Source organism: Babylonia areolata, chromosome 2 (genome assembly GCF_041734735.1).
Source record: "Babylonia areolata isolate BAREFJ2019XMU chromosome 2, ASM4173473v1, whole genome shotgun sequence".
Lineage (NCBI taxonomy): Eukaryota > Metazoa > Mollusca > Gastropoda > Neogastropoda > Buccinidae > Babylonia > Babylonia areolata.
The window spans coordinates 36,243,014-36,255,799 of NC_134877.1; the positions used below are offsets into that span (position 1 = coordinate 36,243,014).

The window sequence follows — 12,786 nt, forward strand, 5'->3', positions numbered from 1 at the left end:
AAGCTTCCAGAAAAGACCAGCAGAAGAGAACCGTTTGGTAAAGAACACATCTGTTTTGTTCTCCGCAGGAGTGCTTGCTCAACGCACTGTATGTAACTCTGGAGTTCTCTGCCAGTGACGTAATAGGGTCATTCCACACAGGCTTTTCCATTGTTCTACCACTTGAGGTTGACTCGGCGCAAAACAGCTTCCCCCCCGCCCCCCCTCCCTATCCTCTATCATCACAGAGGACGGGTTTTAACACAGTGACTTGTTTTCAACACACATAGTTATTCCGTATTGATAATTTTGTCTGATGGCGTTTCGCTCGAATGTTTGGTTTGAACCTGCTGTTTGAAATGTTTAAAAGAATGTGGATATTCCCGAACCCGCAACAGCTTGTTATTTACAATCGTGGAGGATGTTAAGTGCTCTTCACTTGTTGGTGTGTGGTCCTCTTCTATCCAGATCTCTACCTGAGGTCGCGGCGTGGGGGGTGACGATGACGCTGGACTGATAGTTTCTGACGCTGCTTGCGATTCATTGGGTTGTCTCTCAGCTTCCCCCTGCTCTCTCTCGTTGTCTGACTCACACCCCTGATGTTCCGGTTCCACCTCCACTTGCATGAACAAGTTCTCGCTTCCAGAACCACTGACAGGATCACGGTCTTTCGCCCTCGCCCTGCTGGGTTGTTGACTGTGTAGTAAGTTTTTGAATTCGGAAAGCTCTATGTGTTCTGACGTGTTTAGAACGGGAACTTGCCCATTTTGAAGGGAGATGAAAAAGTGTGTACGTTTGCTGCTACCATCCACTTCTTCAGACTGTGAACTCTCTGCGTCGTCAGGACATGTGATGTTAGGTCGGGAGAAGAGGACAGGGGAAGGACTGACAACCGTGTTTTCATCTTTGCACTGGTTATGGTCTTCACACTGGTTAGGATCTTCTTCACACTGGTTAAGGTCTTCACACTGGTTATGGTCTTCACATTGGTTAAGGTTTTCACACTGGATAGGATCAGTGCGAACTTCTCCTGACTCCCGCGACCCCAGCCTCATGATACGGATTCTGGGGCCTCCAGCAGTCTTCATTCCCAGATTCCCACCACCAGAGAACGGGTGACACCTCTCCTCACCCTGCTGTGCGTCACTGCCTCCCTGTGTGTCCGTCATTCCAGGTATGGCCGTGTCCATCTTGTCTAGATTTGGACAGGATACTGCCATCTTCGACGATTTTCTCAGCCCCCCTCCGAACTGCAGTTCCAGCTGGCGGATTCTCTCCAGGTGTTGTTCCAGCTTTCTGTTGACGGGCAGCTGTCCGTTCTGGCTCTGCAGCCCGTTGGAGTAGACGTGTTCCACGGTGTCGTCAGCCTGCAGGCCCTGAGGCTGGAAGCTGCGTGGCACTCTCGCGCTGAGCACCAGGGGCCCCTGTGATGCGGAGGTTCCCTTCCCTTCCCCGTACTCCGTGAACTGCATGGCCTTCTGCTGCTTCTTGCGGCGTCTCCTCCTCTTCAGGCGGCGGTACCACCTTCCCCACGGCGCCCCTCGTCTGTGTACGGAACAGAAAGCATTCGGTTTTTGTTTTGTTTTGTTTTTTTAAGAGGAGGCTGGTGGGTCTATCTTGTTTTCGCCTCTGTCATTGTCACTGTCTCTGTTTGTTTGTCTGTCTGTTTGCATTCGGGTTTTTTTTTGTTTGTTTTTTTTTTTTTTTTTTTTTTGTGTGTGTGTGTGTGTGTGTGTGTGTGTGTGTGCGTGCGTTTAGGAGGAAGGAGGAGGCTGGTGGGTCTGTCTATCTTTTCGCCTCTGACATTATCACTGTCTCTGTTTGTTTGTCTGGTCTGTCTGCATTCGTTTGTTTGTTTGTTGGTTGGTTGGTTGGTTGTTGTTTTTTTATTTATTTTTAGAGGAGGCTGGTGGGTCTCTCTATCTTTTCGCATCTGTCATTGTCACTGTTTCTGTTTGTTTGTCTGGTCTGTCTGCATTCGGGTTTTGTTTTTTTGTTTGTTTGTTTTTTGTTTGTTTGTTTGTTTGTTTTTTTGTTGTTGGTTTTTTTTTCTTTTGTGTGTGTGTGTGTGTGTGTGTGTGTGTGTGTGTGTGTGTGTGTGTGTGTGTTGTTGTTGTTGTTGTTGTTGTTTTTTTAGAGGAGGCTGGTGTGTCTCTCTATCTTTTCGCATCTGTCATAGACACTGTTTCTGTTTGTCTGTCTGTCTGCATTCGGTTTTTTTAGAGGAGGCTGGTCTGGTGGGTCTGCCTATGTTTTCGCCTCTGACATTGTCACTGTCTCTGTTTGTTTCTCTGTCTGTCTGTCTGTCTGTCTGTCTGTCTCTCTCTCTCTCTCTCTCTCTCTCTCTCTCTCCCTCTTACCTCATTTCTAGGACTCTCTTTGTCTCCTGCTACTTTTTGTTTTAAACTGCCCCTTTCTTCACGTACATTCTATAGATGGAGCTTCTATTAATTTCACTTATTCATGTCTGAATTCGAACCAATGCGGTTTACAGGAACATTTAATTACCCGAAATAACATTGAACTTTTTTCTTTCTTTTTTTGTGTGCCCCAACCCGTCCACCAACTCCTTTCACCCCTTTCTCAAACACTGATGTGATATTATCTTTTTCTGTATGGGTCAGTGGCCTTCACACATATAAGATCAGTGTCAGTATCAGTGTCTACAGACAGTTTAGTCTAAGGGCGGACGGGCGCACGCACTTCACACACTCACACGCACTTCTGACACTCACACCCACACACCCACACACACAGATACACACACACGTGCGCGCTCGCGGGCGCGGGCGCGTACACACACACACACACACACACACACACACACACACACACACACACACACACACACACACACACACACACACACAATGTGAAGTGATGGCCTACAGGTAACGCTTCTGCTCAGGAAGCGATAAAATCTGAGCGCGCTGGTTTAATCACGGCTCAGCCGCCGATATTTTCTCCCCCTCCACTAGACCTTGAGTGGTGGTCTGGACGCTAGTCATTCGGATGAGACGATAAACCGAGGTCACATGTGCAGCATGCACTTACCGCACGTAAAAGAACCCACGGCAACAAAAGGGTTGTTCCTGGCAAAATTATGTAGAAAAATCCACTTCGATAGGAAAAACAAATAAAACTGCACGCAGGAAAAAATACAAAAAAAAGGGTGGCGCTGTAGTGTAATGACGCGCTCTCCCTGGGGAGAGCAGCCCGAATTTCACACAGAGAGATCTGTTGTGATAAAAAGAAATTCAAATACAAATACACACACACACACACACACACACACACACACACACACACACACACACACACACACACACACACACACACACAGCTGACATTTTGACTTTAGCCCGTCTGAATGACACAGAAAACGGATTATGAGCACTTAAAGGCAACTACCCAGGTAGGTACTAGGCTGCCTATTGTGAAAACGACTAAATGAGTGTATTTGTAGAACGTTTACAGCTAAATACCTGACCGAAGAAATGCGCCATACAAGTATCAATAATGACTCGATACGGACTTCCCAGAACGTAAGAGGTACCACGTTGTAAAAGCAGATTATGTTTTCATAAAATGATAGAAATGAAAAAAAATGAAAATAAATTAATTTGAGAGATGATTGAAAGGCCGCATTGGTCAGCCACTGTCCTCTCAGTAAATACTTAAACGGCTGTAACATGCACACGTGCACTTTGAAAGGCTTCAAAACCGATGTTTCAGCAAATACTTTTATGTTCATTGAGTGGGATGTAAACGAAAGCAGTGTTTCTTTTTCGTTTCTTTTTTCTTTATAATTGCAGAGAATGGCAGTGCGCGCGTGCAAGAAAAGTTCCCCTGGTTATGAGCGGCACTCAGTGCATTTAGCTGCATCATACACCGCCGTTTACCGAAAATTCATTATCATTAATTAAACTTAAACTTAAAAAAACCCACCTGTTTTGCGCTTGAGGCTGGGGTTAACAGTTGGGGTGAGAGTTTTAAAAAGTCTCTCAGTAATGCTTCTGTTAGCCATTTGGTTCCTCCACAGGGGAACAAGTATGCGACAAATATTTCGCACTGTGTAGTGCTCATCGGAGTAGTGTGTGTGACGTGGGGGGTGGGGGTGGGGGGGGCTTGGGGGGGATGGAAGTGTGTGTATGTGTGTGTGTGTGTGTGTGTGTGTGTGTGTGTGTGTGTGTGTGTGAGTGAGTGAGTGTGTGTGTGTGAGTGAGTGAGTGTGTGTGTGTGTGTGTGTGTGTGTGTGTGTGTGTGTGTGTGTGTGTGTGTGTGTGTGTGTGTGTGTGTGTCCCGTCTCCTTCCATCCCTCCCCTCCCCTTTCCTCTCCCCTTTCCACCACCCCCCTCCCTTTCACCACCACCCCTCCCCACCCCCACCCAGAGGGGAAAAAAACCCTGTGCAAAGTGGCCCTTAATTAAACTACTATGAAGGCTGTAAGTGACTGACTTGTTCATCTGACGCAGGTGCTGAGGACAGCTGATGATGTCGGAGAGGACGATGAGCAGGAAGATGGTGACCACCAGACCCACAGCCACAGACCCCACTGTGGCCGCTGACCCACGGGGGTCTGACCTGCTCGTCTGTCGTTTACCACAGTTAACACACACGTCAATGACGATGATCATCATAATGATGGTGATGATGATGATGATAATATTGATATTGATGATGATGATGATGATGATGATGATAACGACGATGACAACAACAACAACAACAATATAATAATAATAATAATAATAATAATAATAATAATAATAATAATAATAATAATAATAATGAGGAGGAGGAGAATGAGAAGAAGAAGATGATGATGATGATGAATCTTTTCCACATTCTGTTCTCTCTCTCTCTCTCTCTCTCTCTCTCTCTCTCTTGTTAGTCCCCTCCCCCTTGCCTCCCCCCTCCCCTCCACCTCAACCGCCCCCTTTTCATTCGAATATACAGAAATGTCGAGTTCTAATTAATAATAACAACCATCATTATTATAGAAATGATGATAATCCAAATAATAATAATAATAATGATATCATTTATTTTCAGTCTAATATCATTATCTTAGATGAACAGACTATAAATAAACAAACGAACGATGTGGCAGAGTTACGAGTGCCTGTGGCCAGGGAGGAGGTACGAGAAATATCATTTTTATATTTCAAATACCTGTTATGAATGTGAAAATATGGTTTGCACGTAGTAAGTGTGGGTGAATCGTGAGCTGTGCATGGTCATGTGTGTGTGTGTGTGTGTGTGTGTGTGTGTGTGTGTGTGTGTGTGTGTGTGCGTATGTGTATATGCAGTTACCTCAGTCTGAATGTATCAGAGTTCGGGTGAAGTGCGTCTGTTGAGACGGAATGAAGCCTTGACTATTCCGTACATCAGGTGGGAAAAAATTGTTAAGTTTTTATTTTATCGTTTATTCAATGGTCAGTTGCTGGATAATTTCATAAGAAATTCAACTTTTGATTAAATAGCTATTGCGAAGGTAGTAGTAGCTGTTTTGAAATGTTTTGCTTTGTGATAAATCAATACTTTTTTTCTATGCATTTATAAGATGTAGTGACTCTTAAATGAATATTGTATTGTTAATTGGAAAATGGTATGAATGCATGAGTGGTGTGAAAGGACAGTAAATGTAAGAAAAGAACATAAGGGGACAGTGAAATGGCAGGGGGAACATTGAAGAGGAGTAGCTGGAGATTCGTTCAGTGTGAAGGAAGGAAGAATTTTCAATGGAGCGTGCCAAGAGCTAAAAACATGAAAGAAAAGTTTTATCAGGGCTCTTTGTTGACCGGCCACGGAATGGACGGACCCCCTGTGGAACTGGTATGTTCAACGGAGGAGGAGGTGCCCGAGTGTCCCACGAGTTGTGTGGCGTGGACATTGACAGTGTTTTCTGTAAGTAGACTGTTAACTGGCCGGCCTAGAACTGAGTGCGATCCTGTGGACTGGATCGAAGCAAAGAGCATCTGTGCATGGAGAGAATTGTGATTGTGACATCCACGAAATGTGTTCCCCGGTTTAGAAAAAAACAACCACCATAACTGAAATTACTGTTACTTCTAGGTGAAAAGAGTGTGCGTGAGTGAAAAATCATTTTGTCTTTATAACTGGCTCAGGGGAAAATTTCTTGTCTGTTTTTTTTTTTTTTTCTGTTTGCTGAGAGGGTGGGAGACTGAAGACTGAAGTGAACTCGCTGTTTATTTCTTTTCTTATCCTGTCTCCTCACCCACTTGGTAACACAAATGATAAACACACACACACACACACACACACACACACACACACACACAGATTATATATATATATATATATATATATATATATATAATGTATATATATATAATTATATGTCAGAGACTGACAGGAGCAGCACCACATCACCACACCTTTTTCTTCAGCTTGTTGTGCTCCTTGTAGACTTCGGTCATGGTCTGTAGCTCCTCCACTTCTTTCTGAATCTCCTCCGTCTCGTTCTCTGTCGGAGGTTTCACCTTGAAGCACACCATCTCCTCTGTTGAACCCAAACAGTAACGGGTGTTACTGAACTGGATTGGAGGAGGCCTAGTGGTAAGAACGCGTGTGCGTCCGCAGGCCGCCTTGGAAGCGGAGAAAATCTGAGCGCATGGGATCGAATCGCGTATTCGCCAGAATTTTCTCCACCTCCACTCGACCTTGACTGGTTGGGGGTCTGGACGCTAGACATACATTCGGATGGGACGATAAAGTGAACTGCAGTGCGTAGGCACTTAGTGTAAGTAAAAGAACTCACGGCAACAAAAGGATTGCTCCTGGCAAAATAGGAAGAAAAAAAAACAACAACAAAAAAACTTTGATAGGAAAAACATTAGTCTACACTTGAAGAAAAAAGAGCAGACTAAGGGGGATCACACTTGTCCACTTATTCATTGAAACAGTCTTACAGACTGTATTCACGAAAACCTTTCAAGCCAAGTTTTGCGCAAATTTAGCAAGAAAGTAAGAAGGAAGGAAGGGAAAAAAACAAAAAAGAACGCGCTGATGAGCGAACGAAGGAATGGAAGGAAGTTTGGGTGTGCGGAAGCAAACAAAAAACAGTAATTTGTAAAGGAAGAGGGGGGGGGGAATGGTGTTTGGTTAGTTAAATTAGTTGCTTGCACAATAAACACACAAACGATCAACAAACGAATAACACAACAAATGGGTGAATGGAAGAACGAAAAACAAACAAAAGCAACAACAAAAAACAACTAACAAAAACAAAACAAACAAAAAACCAAAAACAAAAACGAACGAACGAACGAATAAAAGTGTCACCTGACACTGTAGAATTCTCAACAGCCGTGCTGGGTTCTGTGGACACGGAAGTAGTAATCTCAGGTGTGGTGGGTAGTTCCACTCCGTTCGGTATTCCATACTCCCCGTTCAGGTAAGTGCCTGAGGGAAAAATCAGGATAGAGAGGCATGTATGACGCAACACACTCACTTCATCGAGGTAAAATTTGTGGATAAACAGGACGTACAGTAATGCTCGCCCTCAATGCACGCTCTATGGTAATAGAAATACTCACTGATGGTAACCAGTCCCAGAAATTATCACATAAAATGCAGATGTACGGGTAATAGTAACGCTCAACAATGGTTATAGTCACAGACACACTCACCCTCTAGGCACGTCCATTGGTATTAATCCCAATAATGACCTTCCTCGATGGACGTCTACTGGTAAAAGTCACAGAAATTCTCAACCCCAATGCACGCCTAAGACAGTAGAATTCTATTCTCATCTTCAATGTACATCCAAAGGCAGTAGAAATGCTCATGCCCAAAGGCAACATAAATGCTCTCTTGGCAACAGAACGCTCGCCCTCAATGCACGACCAGTCAGTAGAAATGATCAACCTCTATGCATGCCCGGTGGTAATCCTCTATTTCAAAGCACGTGCAATGGCTTTCGAAATGTTCATCCCCAATGCAAGTCCAAGGGCAGAAGAAATGTTCACCTGAAATGCTCACGTCAAGTGGTAATAAAAATCATCTACCTCAATGCACATCTGAGGACAATAGAAATGCTCACTTGACAGCAGAAACGCCCACCTTCAATGCATGCCCAATGACAACAGAAATGCTCACTCTCGTTGCAAGTCCAGTGACAGCAGAAACGCTCACCCTCAATGCACGTCCAATGACAACAGAAATGCTCACCTTCAATGCACATCCAATAACAGGAAATGCTCACCCTCAATGCACGTCTAATGACAACATAAATACTCACCATTGTTGCACGTCCAATAACAGAAATGCTCCTCCTCCAATGACAACAGAGTTGACCGCCATCAATGCACGTCCAATGACGACAACAGAAATGCTCACCCTCCATGCACGTCCAATGACAACAATAGAAATGCCCACCCTCAATGTACGTCCAATGACAACAGAAATGCTCACCCTCAATGCACGTCCAATGACAATAGAAATGCTCACCCTCAATGCACATCCAATGACAACAACAGAAATGCTCACCCTCAATGTACGTCCAGTGACAACAACAGAAATGCTCACCCTCAATGTACGTCCAGTGACAACAATAGAAATGCCCACCCTCAATGTACGTCCAATGACGACAACAGAAGTGCTCACCCTCAATGTACGTCCAATGACAACAATAGAAATGCCCACCCTCAATGTACGTCCAATGACGACAACAGAAGTGCTCACCCTCAATGTACGTCCAATGACAACAATAGAAATGCCCACCCTCAATGTACGTCCAATGACGACAACAGAAGTGCTCACCCTCAAAGCACGTCCAGTGACAATAGAAATGCCCACCCTCAATGCACATCCAATGACAATAACAGAAACGTTCACCCTCAATGCACGTCCAGTGAAAACAACAGAAACGCTCACCCTCAATAAACGTCAAATAACAAAAGAAATGCTCACCCTCAATGCACGTCCAATGACAAAAGAAATGCTCACCTCAATAAACGTCAAATAACAACAGAAATGCCCACCCTCAATGCACGTCCAAGGACAATAGAAATGTGGAGTTATGGCCTAGAGGGAATGCGTCCGCATAGGAAGTGAAATAATCTGAGCGCGCTGGTTCGAATCACGGCTCAGCCGCCAATATTTTCTCCCCCTCCACTAGACCTTGAGTGGTGGTCTGGACGCTAGTCATTCGGATGAGACGATAAACCGAGGTCCCGTGTGCAGCATGCACTTAGCGCACGTAAAAGAACCTACAGCAACAAAAGGTTGTTCCTGGAAAAATTCTGTAGAAAAATCCACTTTGATAGGAAAAACAAATTTAAGAAAAATGCATACATGGAAAACATATAAAACAAGAGAGGCAAGGCCTTCAAGGCTCACTTGTGATACACTTTTTAAAAAAAAGTCTAATCGTTAAAATGTGTTCTGTATTTGTTATCATAAAGCTTTGCGTCTAAAAAAAATATAAAAAAATATAAAAGAAAGAAGAAGAAAAAAGCCCTGTACACTGAGAGTAAAACACACAAGCTTTTTATGTATTGAGTATAATTTCAAAATGTAATGTTTAAGATGAGAAAGATCAGTTTAAAGCAAATCAAGTCCACTAGCATTAATTACAGAGTAATTTCACTTTTTTTACTATCTGCACCAAAACGTTTGCAAAATAAATAAAACTTCCATGCTTAGCAAAAGAAGTTCCTGTTTGAACAAAAAATGATAATAATGACTGCTCTTGTTGTTGTGTTAGAATATCAGATCAAAGTTCCAAGTTTAGATAATACAAAAAATATAAATATAACAGTACATGCAGTTTGCATATAATTAGGCTTCATTTTGTGTGTGTGTGTGTGTGTGTGTGTGTGTGTGTGTGTGTGTGTGTGTGTGTGTGTGTGTGTGTGTGTGTGTGTGTGCCCATCCCAGAGGTGTAATATTGTTTTAAAAAAGATGACTGGAAAGAACTGATTTTTTTCCTATTTTTATGCCTAATTTTGTGTCAACTGACAAAGTATTTGCAGAGAAAATGCCAATGTTAAAGTTTACCACGGACACACACACACACACACACACACACACACACACACACACACACACAACCGAACACCGGGTTAAAACATAGACTCACTTTGTTTACACAAGTGAGTCAAAAAATGGGTATCACTGTAGTGTAGCGACGCGCTCTCCCTGGGGAGACAGAAACGCTCACCCTCAATGCACGTGCAAGGACAAAAGAAATACTCACTTGACGCTCACCTTCAATGCACATCCATTGACAACGACAGAAACGCTCACCCTCAATGCACGTCCAGTGGTAGTAGTCCCAGTACTGAATGGCCAGGACGAAATCCTGGGGTTGGGACCAGCGTGTCTCACGGCTCATCTGGCACACCTGGGACTCCCTGTGCGCGTCGAAGGAGCGGCAGTCGATGTCGCGCATGGTGCGGCAGCTCTCCTGGCACTCCTCCCGGGACAAGGACTCCATCTTGTCGTTGAAGCCCGTCAGGGTGGCGTGGTAGGTCACGTTGAATCGACACGTGCCTGGGGCGTGGGTGGAATGTGTGTGAGAGAGAGAGGGGAGGGGAGGGGGAGGGAAAGAGAGAGAGAGGGATGGAGGGACGAACGAACGAACGAACGAACTGTTTTATTCAAATACAGGCCAAAGCCCTTTACTGAGAGGGTGTTAAATATTGGACATGTTGGACAGATTGGAAATATAACTGATACCACAGGAATATATTCAGAATATATGCATCAACAGCAAAGAAAACTATGAAGTCATTACATTCAGCCTCTTCAATGATTTGTAAATATAGGTAGTCAGTCCATAAAGAGTAGTTTCATTTCTAGACGACAATAACAAATTCAATCTAAAGCTGCATGCATTGCTATAAGACTGAGGACCAATTAACTTCGTTCTTATGTCAAGTAGGGCAGGACACGTTAACAAGAGATAGAGAGAGGGAGAGAGAGAGAGAGAGAGGAAGGGATAGAGAGAGAGGGAGGGAGAGAGAGACGGAGAGAGAGCGCGAGAGAGAGAGCGCGCGAGAGAGAGAGGGAGGGGGAGAGCGAGAGAGAGAGAAAGAGGGAAAGAGAGAGCGAGAAAGAGAGAGAGAGGGAGGGAGAGAGAGAAGTCGAAGTCGAAGTCGAAGTCGAAATATTTTAATTGTCAGACCACAGATCCATAACAATGGAGTTCACAAGGACAAACAGAATTAATACAGGAAAATGAATACTAGGACAACCATTGAACTACATGGGCATCGATAACGATTCTAGAGCATTTGCTCGTAATGAAAACGCTTTGAATACAAACTTGCATATACTAACACTCAATCTCTCGCTCGCACAAGATAACAACATGGACATCTTAGATGCACTTGGATGTTTGTGAAATTTAGCAGGAATAAACTGAGAGCGCAGGGAACAGTACTTAGGGCAGACCAAAAGAAAATGCATTTCGGTTTCCGGAGTGTCATCACAAAAAGGACAATTCCTACTTTGCCCATCATAGTTAAACTGCAAAAAGTGTGAGCGTAAGTTGGACATTCCAATTCTAAACTGCGAAAAAACACGGCGCATATTTATACATTTGACATTATTCAAGTAAGGTTTAAGTGACAAGGACTGGTTGTAAGCTGAATACACATCATAAAAATCGTGAGACTGGAGAGCTGAACGCCAGTCTTGAGTAAAGCAATCAACCAGACGCTGCTTAAATTCAGTCATAAACATTTTGACATTACCAACTGACTGAGCCTCCCAAACAACACCAAATCCAAATTTATACAAAACATTTCTCACAGAGCAAGCCCAAGTACAATAATTATGACTTTGCAATGATAACATCATATTATAAGCTTTCTTAGGGAAACGGTCATTATCCATAAAGACAATACGAAGCCAAAATTTAAGACACGGGAGGGTGAGAGAGAGCGAGATGGAGAGAGAGGGGGAAAGAGAGCGAGAGAAAGGGAGAGAGAGCAAGAGAGAGAGAGAGAGCAAGAGAGAGAGGGAGGACAGACAGAAAGAGACGAGAGAGAATGATGATATGGATACTTATATAGCGCCTCTCTTCGGTCGGAGACCGGGCTCTGAGCGCTTTGCAAACACGGGGTCATTTGCTCAATACACTCTACCTGGGTAGAGCCGACTGACGGCTGCCATTGAGAGCTCATCATTCGTCTCCTGTGTCATTCAGTCAGGATTAAGTAACGCACGTATACACACTCATACATGTAACATTTTATGTGTATGACCGTTTTGTTTATTTACCCCGCCATGTAGGCAGCCATAACCCGTTTGTAGGGGTGTGCATGCTGGCTATGTTCTTGTTTCCATAAATTATCGGACGCTGACATGGATTTCAGGATCGTTAACACACAGACTGACAGACACACAGACACAGACACACACACACACACAGACACACAGACACACACACACACACACACACACACACACACACACACACACACACACACACACACACACACACACACACACTTTTCCTCATTGCCTTTCGTGAACAATTCAAGTCTTTAACTACATGATTTCTCATGATTAAATGCAAACTGGAGACATAAAAAAGACAGAAAGAAAGAAAGCGAAAACATTTGGCAAAAATGGTGAAACTAAGACACGAAAGCAAGCGAAAGATTAAAAGAAAGAAAAGTAAAGTAAAGAAAGAAAGAAAAACAGAAAGAAAGAAAGAGAAAATCAAAGAGAAAACAAGTAAAATGGAAGCAGACAAAAAAACAAACAAAAAAAAGAGGAAGCGAAAACATATGATATTAGACAACTGGCGAAAATAAATAAGAAAATAAA

General features: G+C 43.6%; 1 protein-coding gene across 1 annotated transcript in view; it reads right to left on the minus strand.

The window, feature by feature from the left end:
• Window positions 1-269: 269 nt before the first annotated feature.
• The window catches only part of LOC143277361 (uncharacterized), a 53,316-nt gene continuing 40,799 nt past the window's right edge, over window positions 270-12,786 (minus strand). The window contains exons 5-9 of the mRNA XM_076582148.1: window positions 10,255-10,500; window positions 7,288-7,407; window positions 6,381-6,505; window positions 4,438-4,571; window positions 270-1,524 (exon numbers count right to left, since the gene is read on the minus strand). Coding sequence (XP_076438263.1) covers window positions 270-1,524; window positions 4,438-4,571; window positions 6,381-6,505; window positions 7,288-7,407; window positions 10,255-10,500 — 1,880 coding nt within the window. The remainder of the gene's footprint in view (window positions 1,525-4,437; window positions 4,572-6,380; window positions 6,506-7,287; window positions 7,408-10,254; window positions 10,501-12,786) is intronic.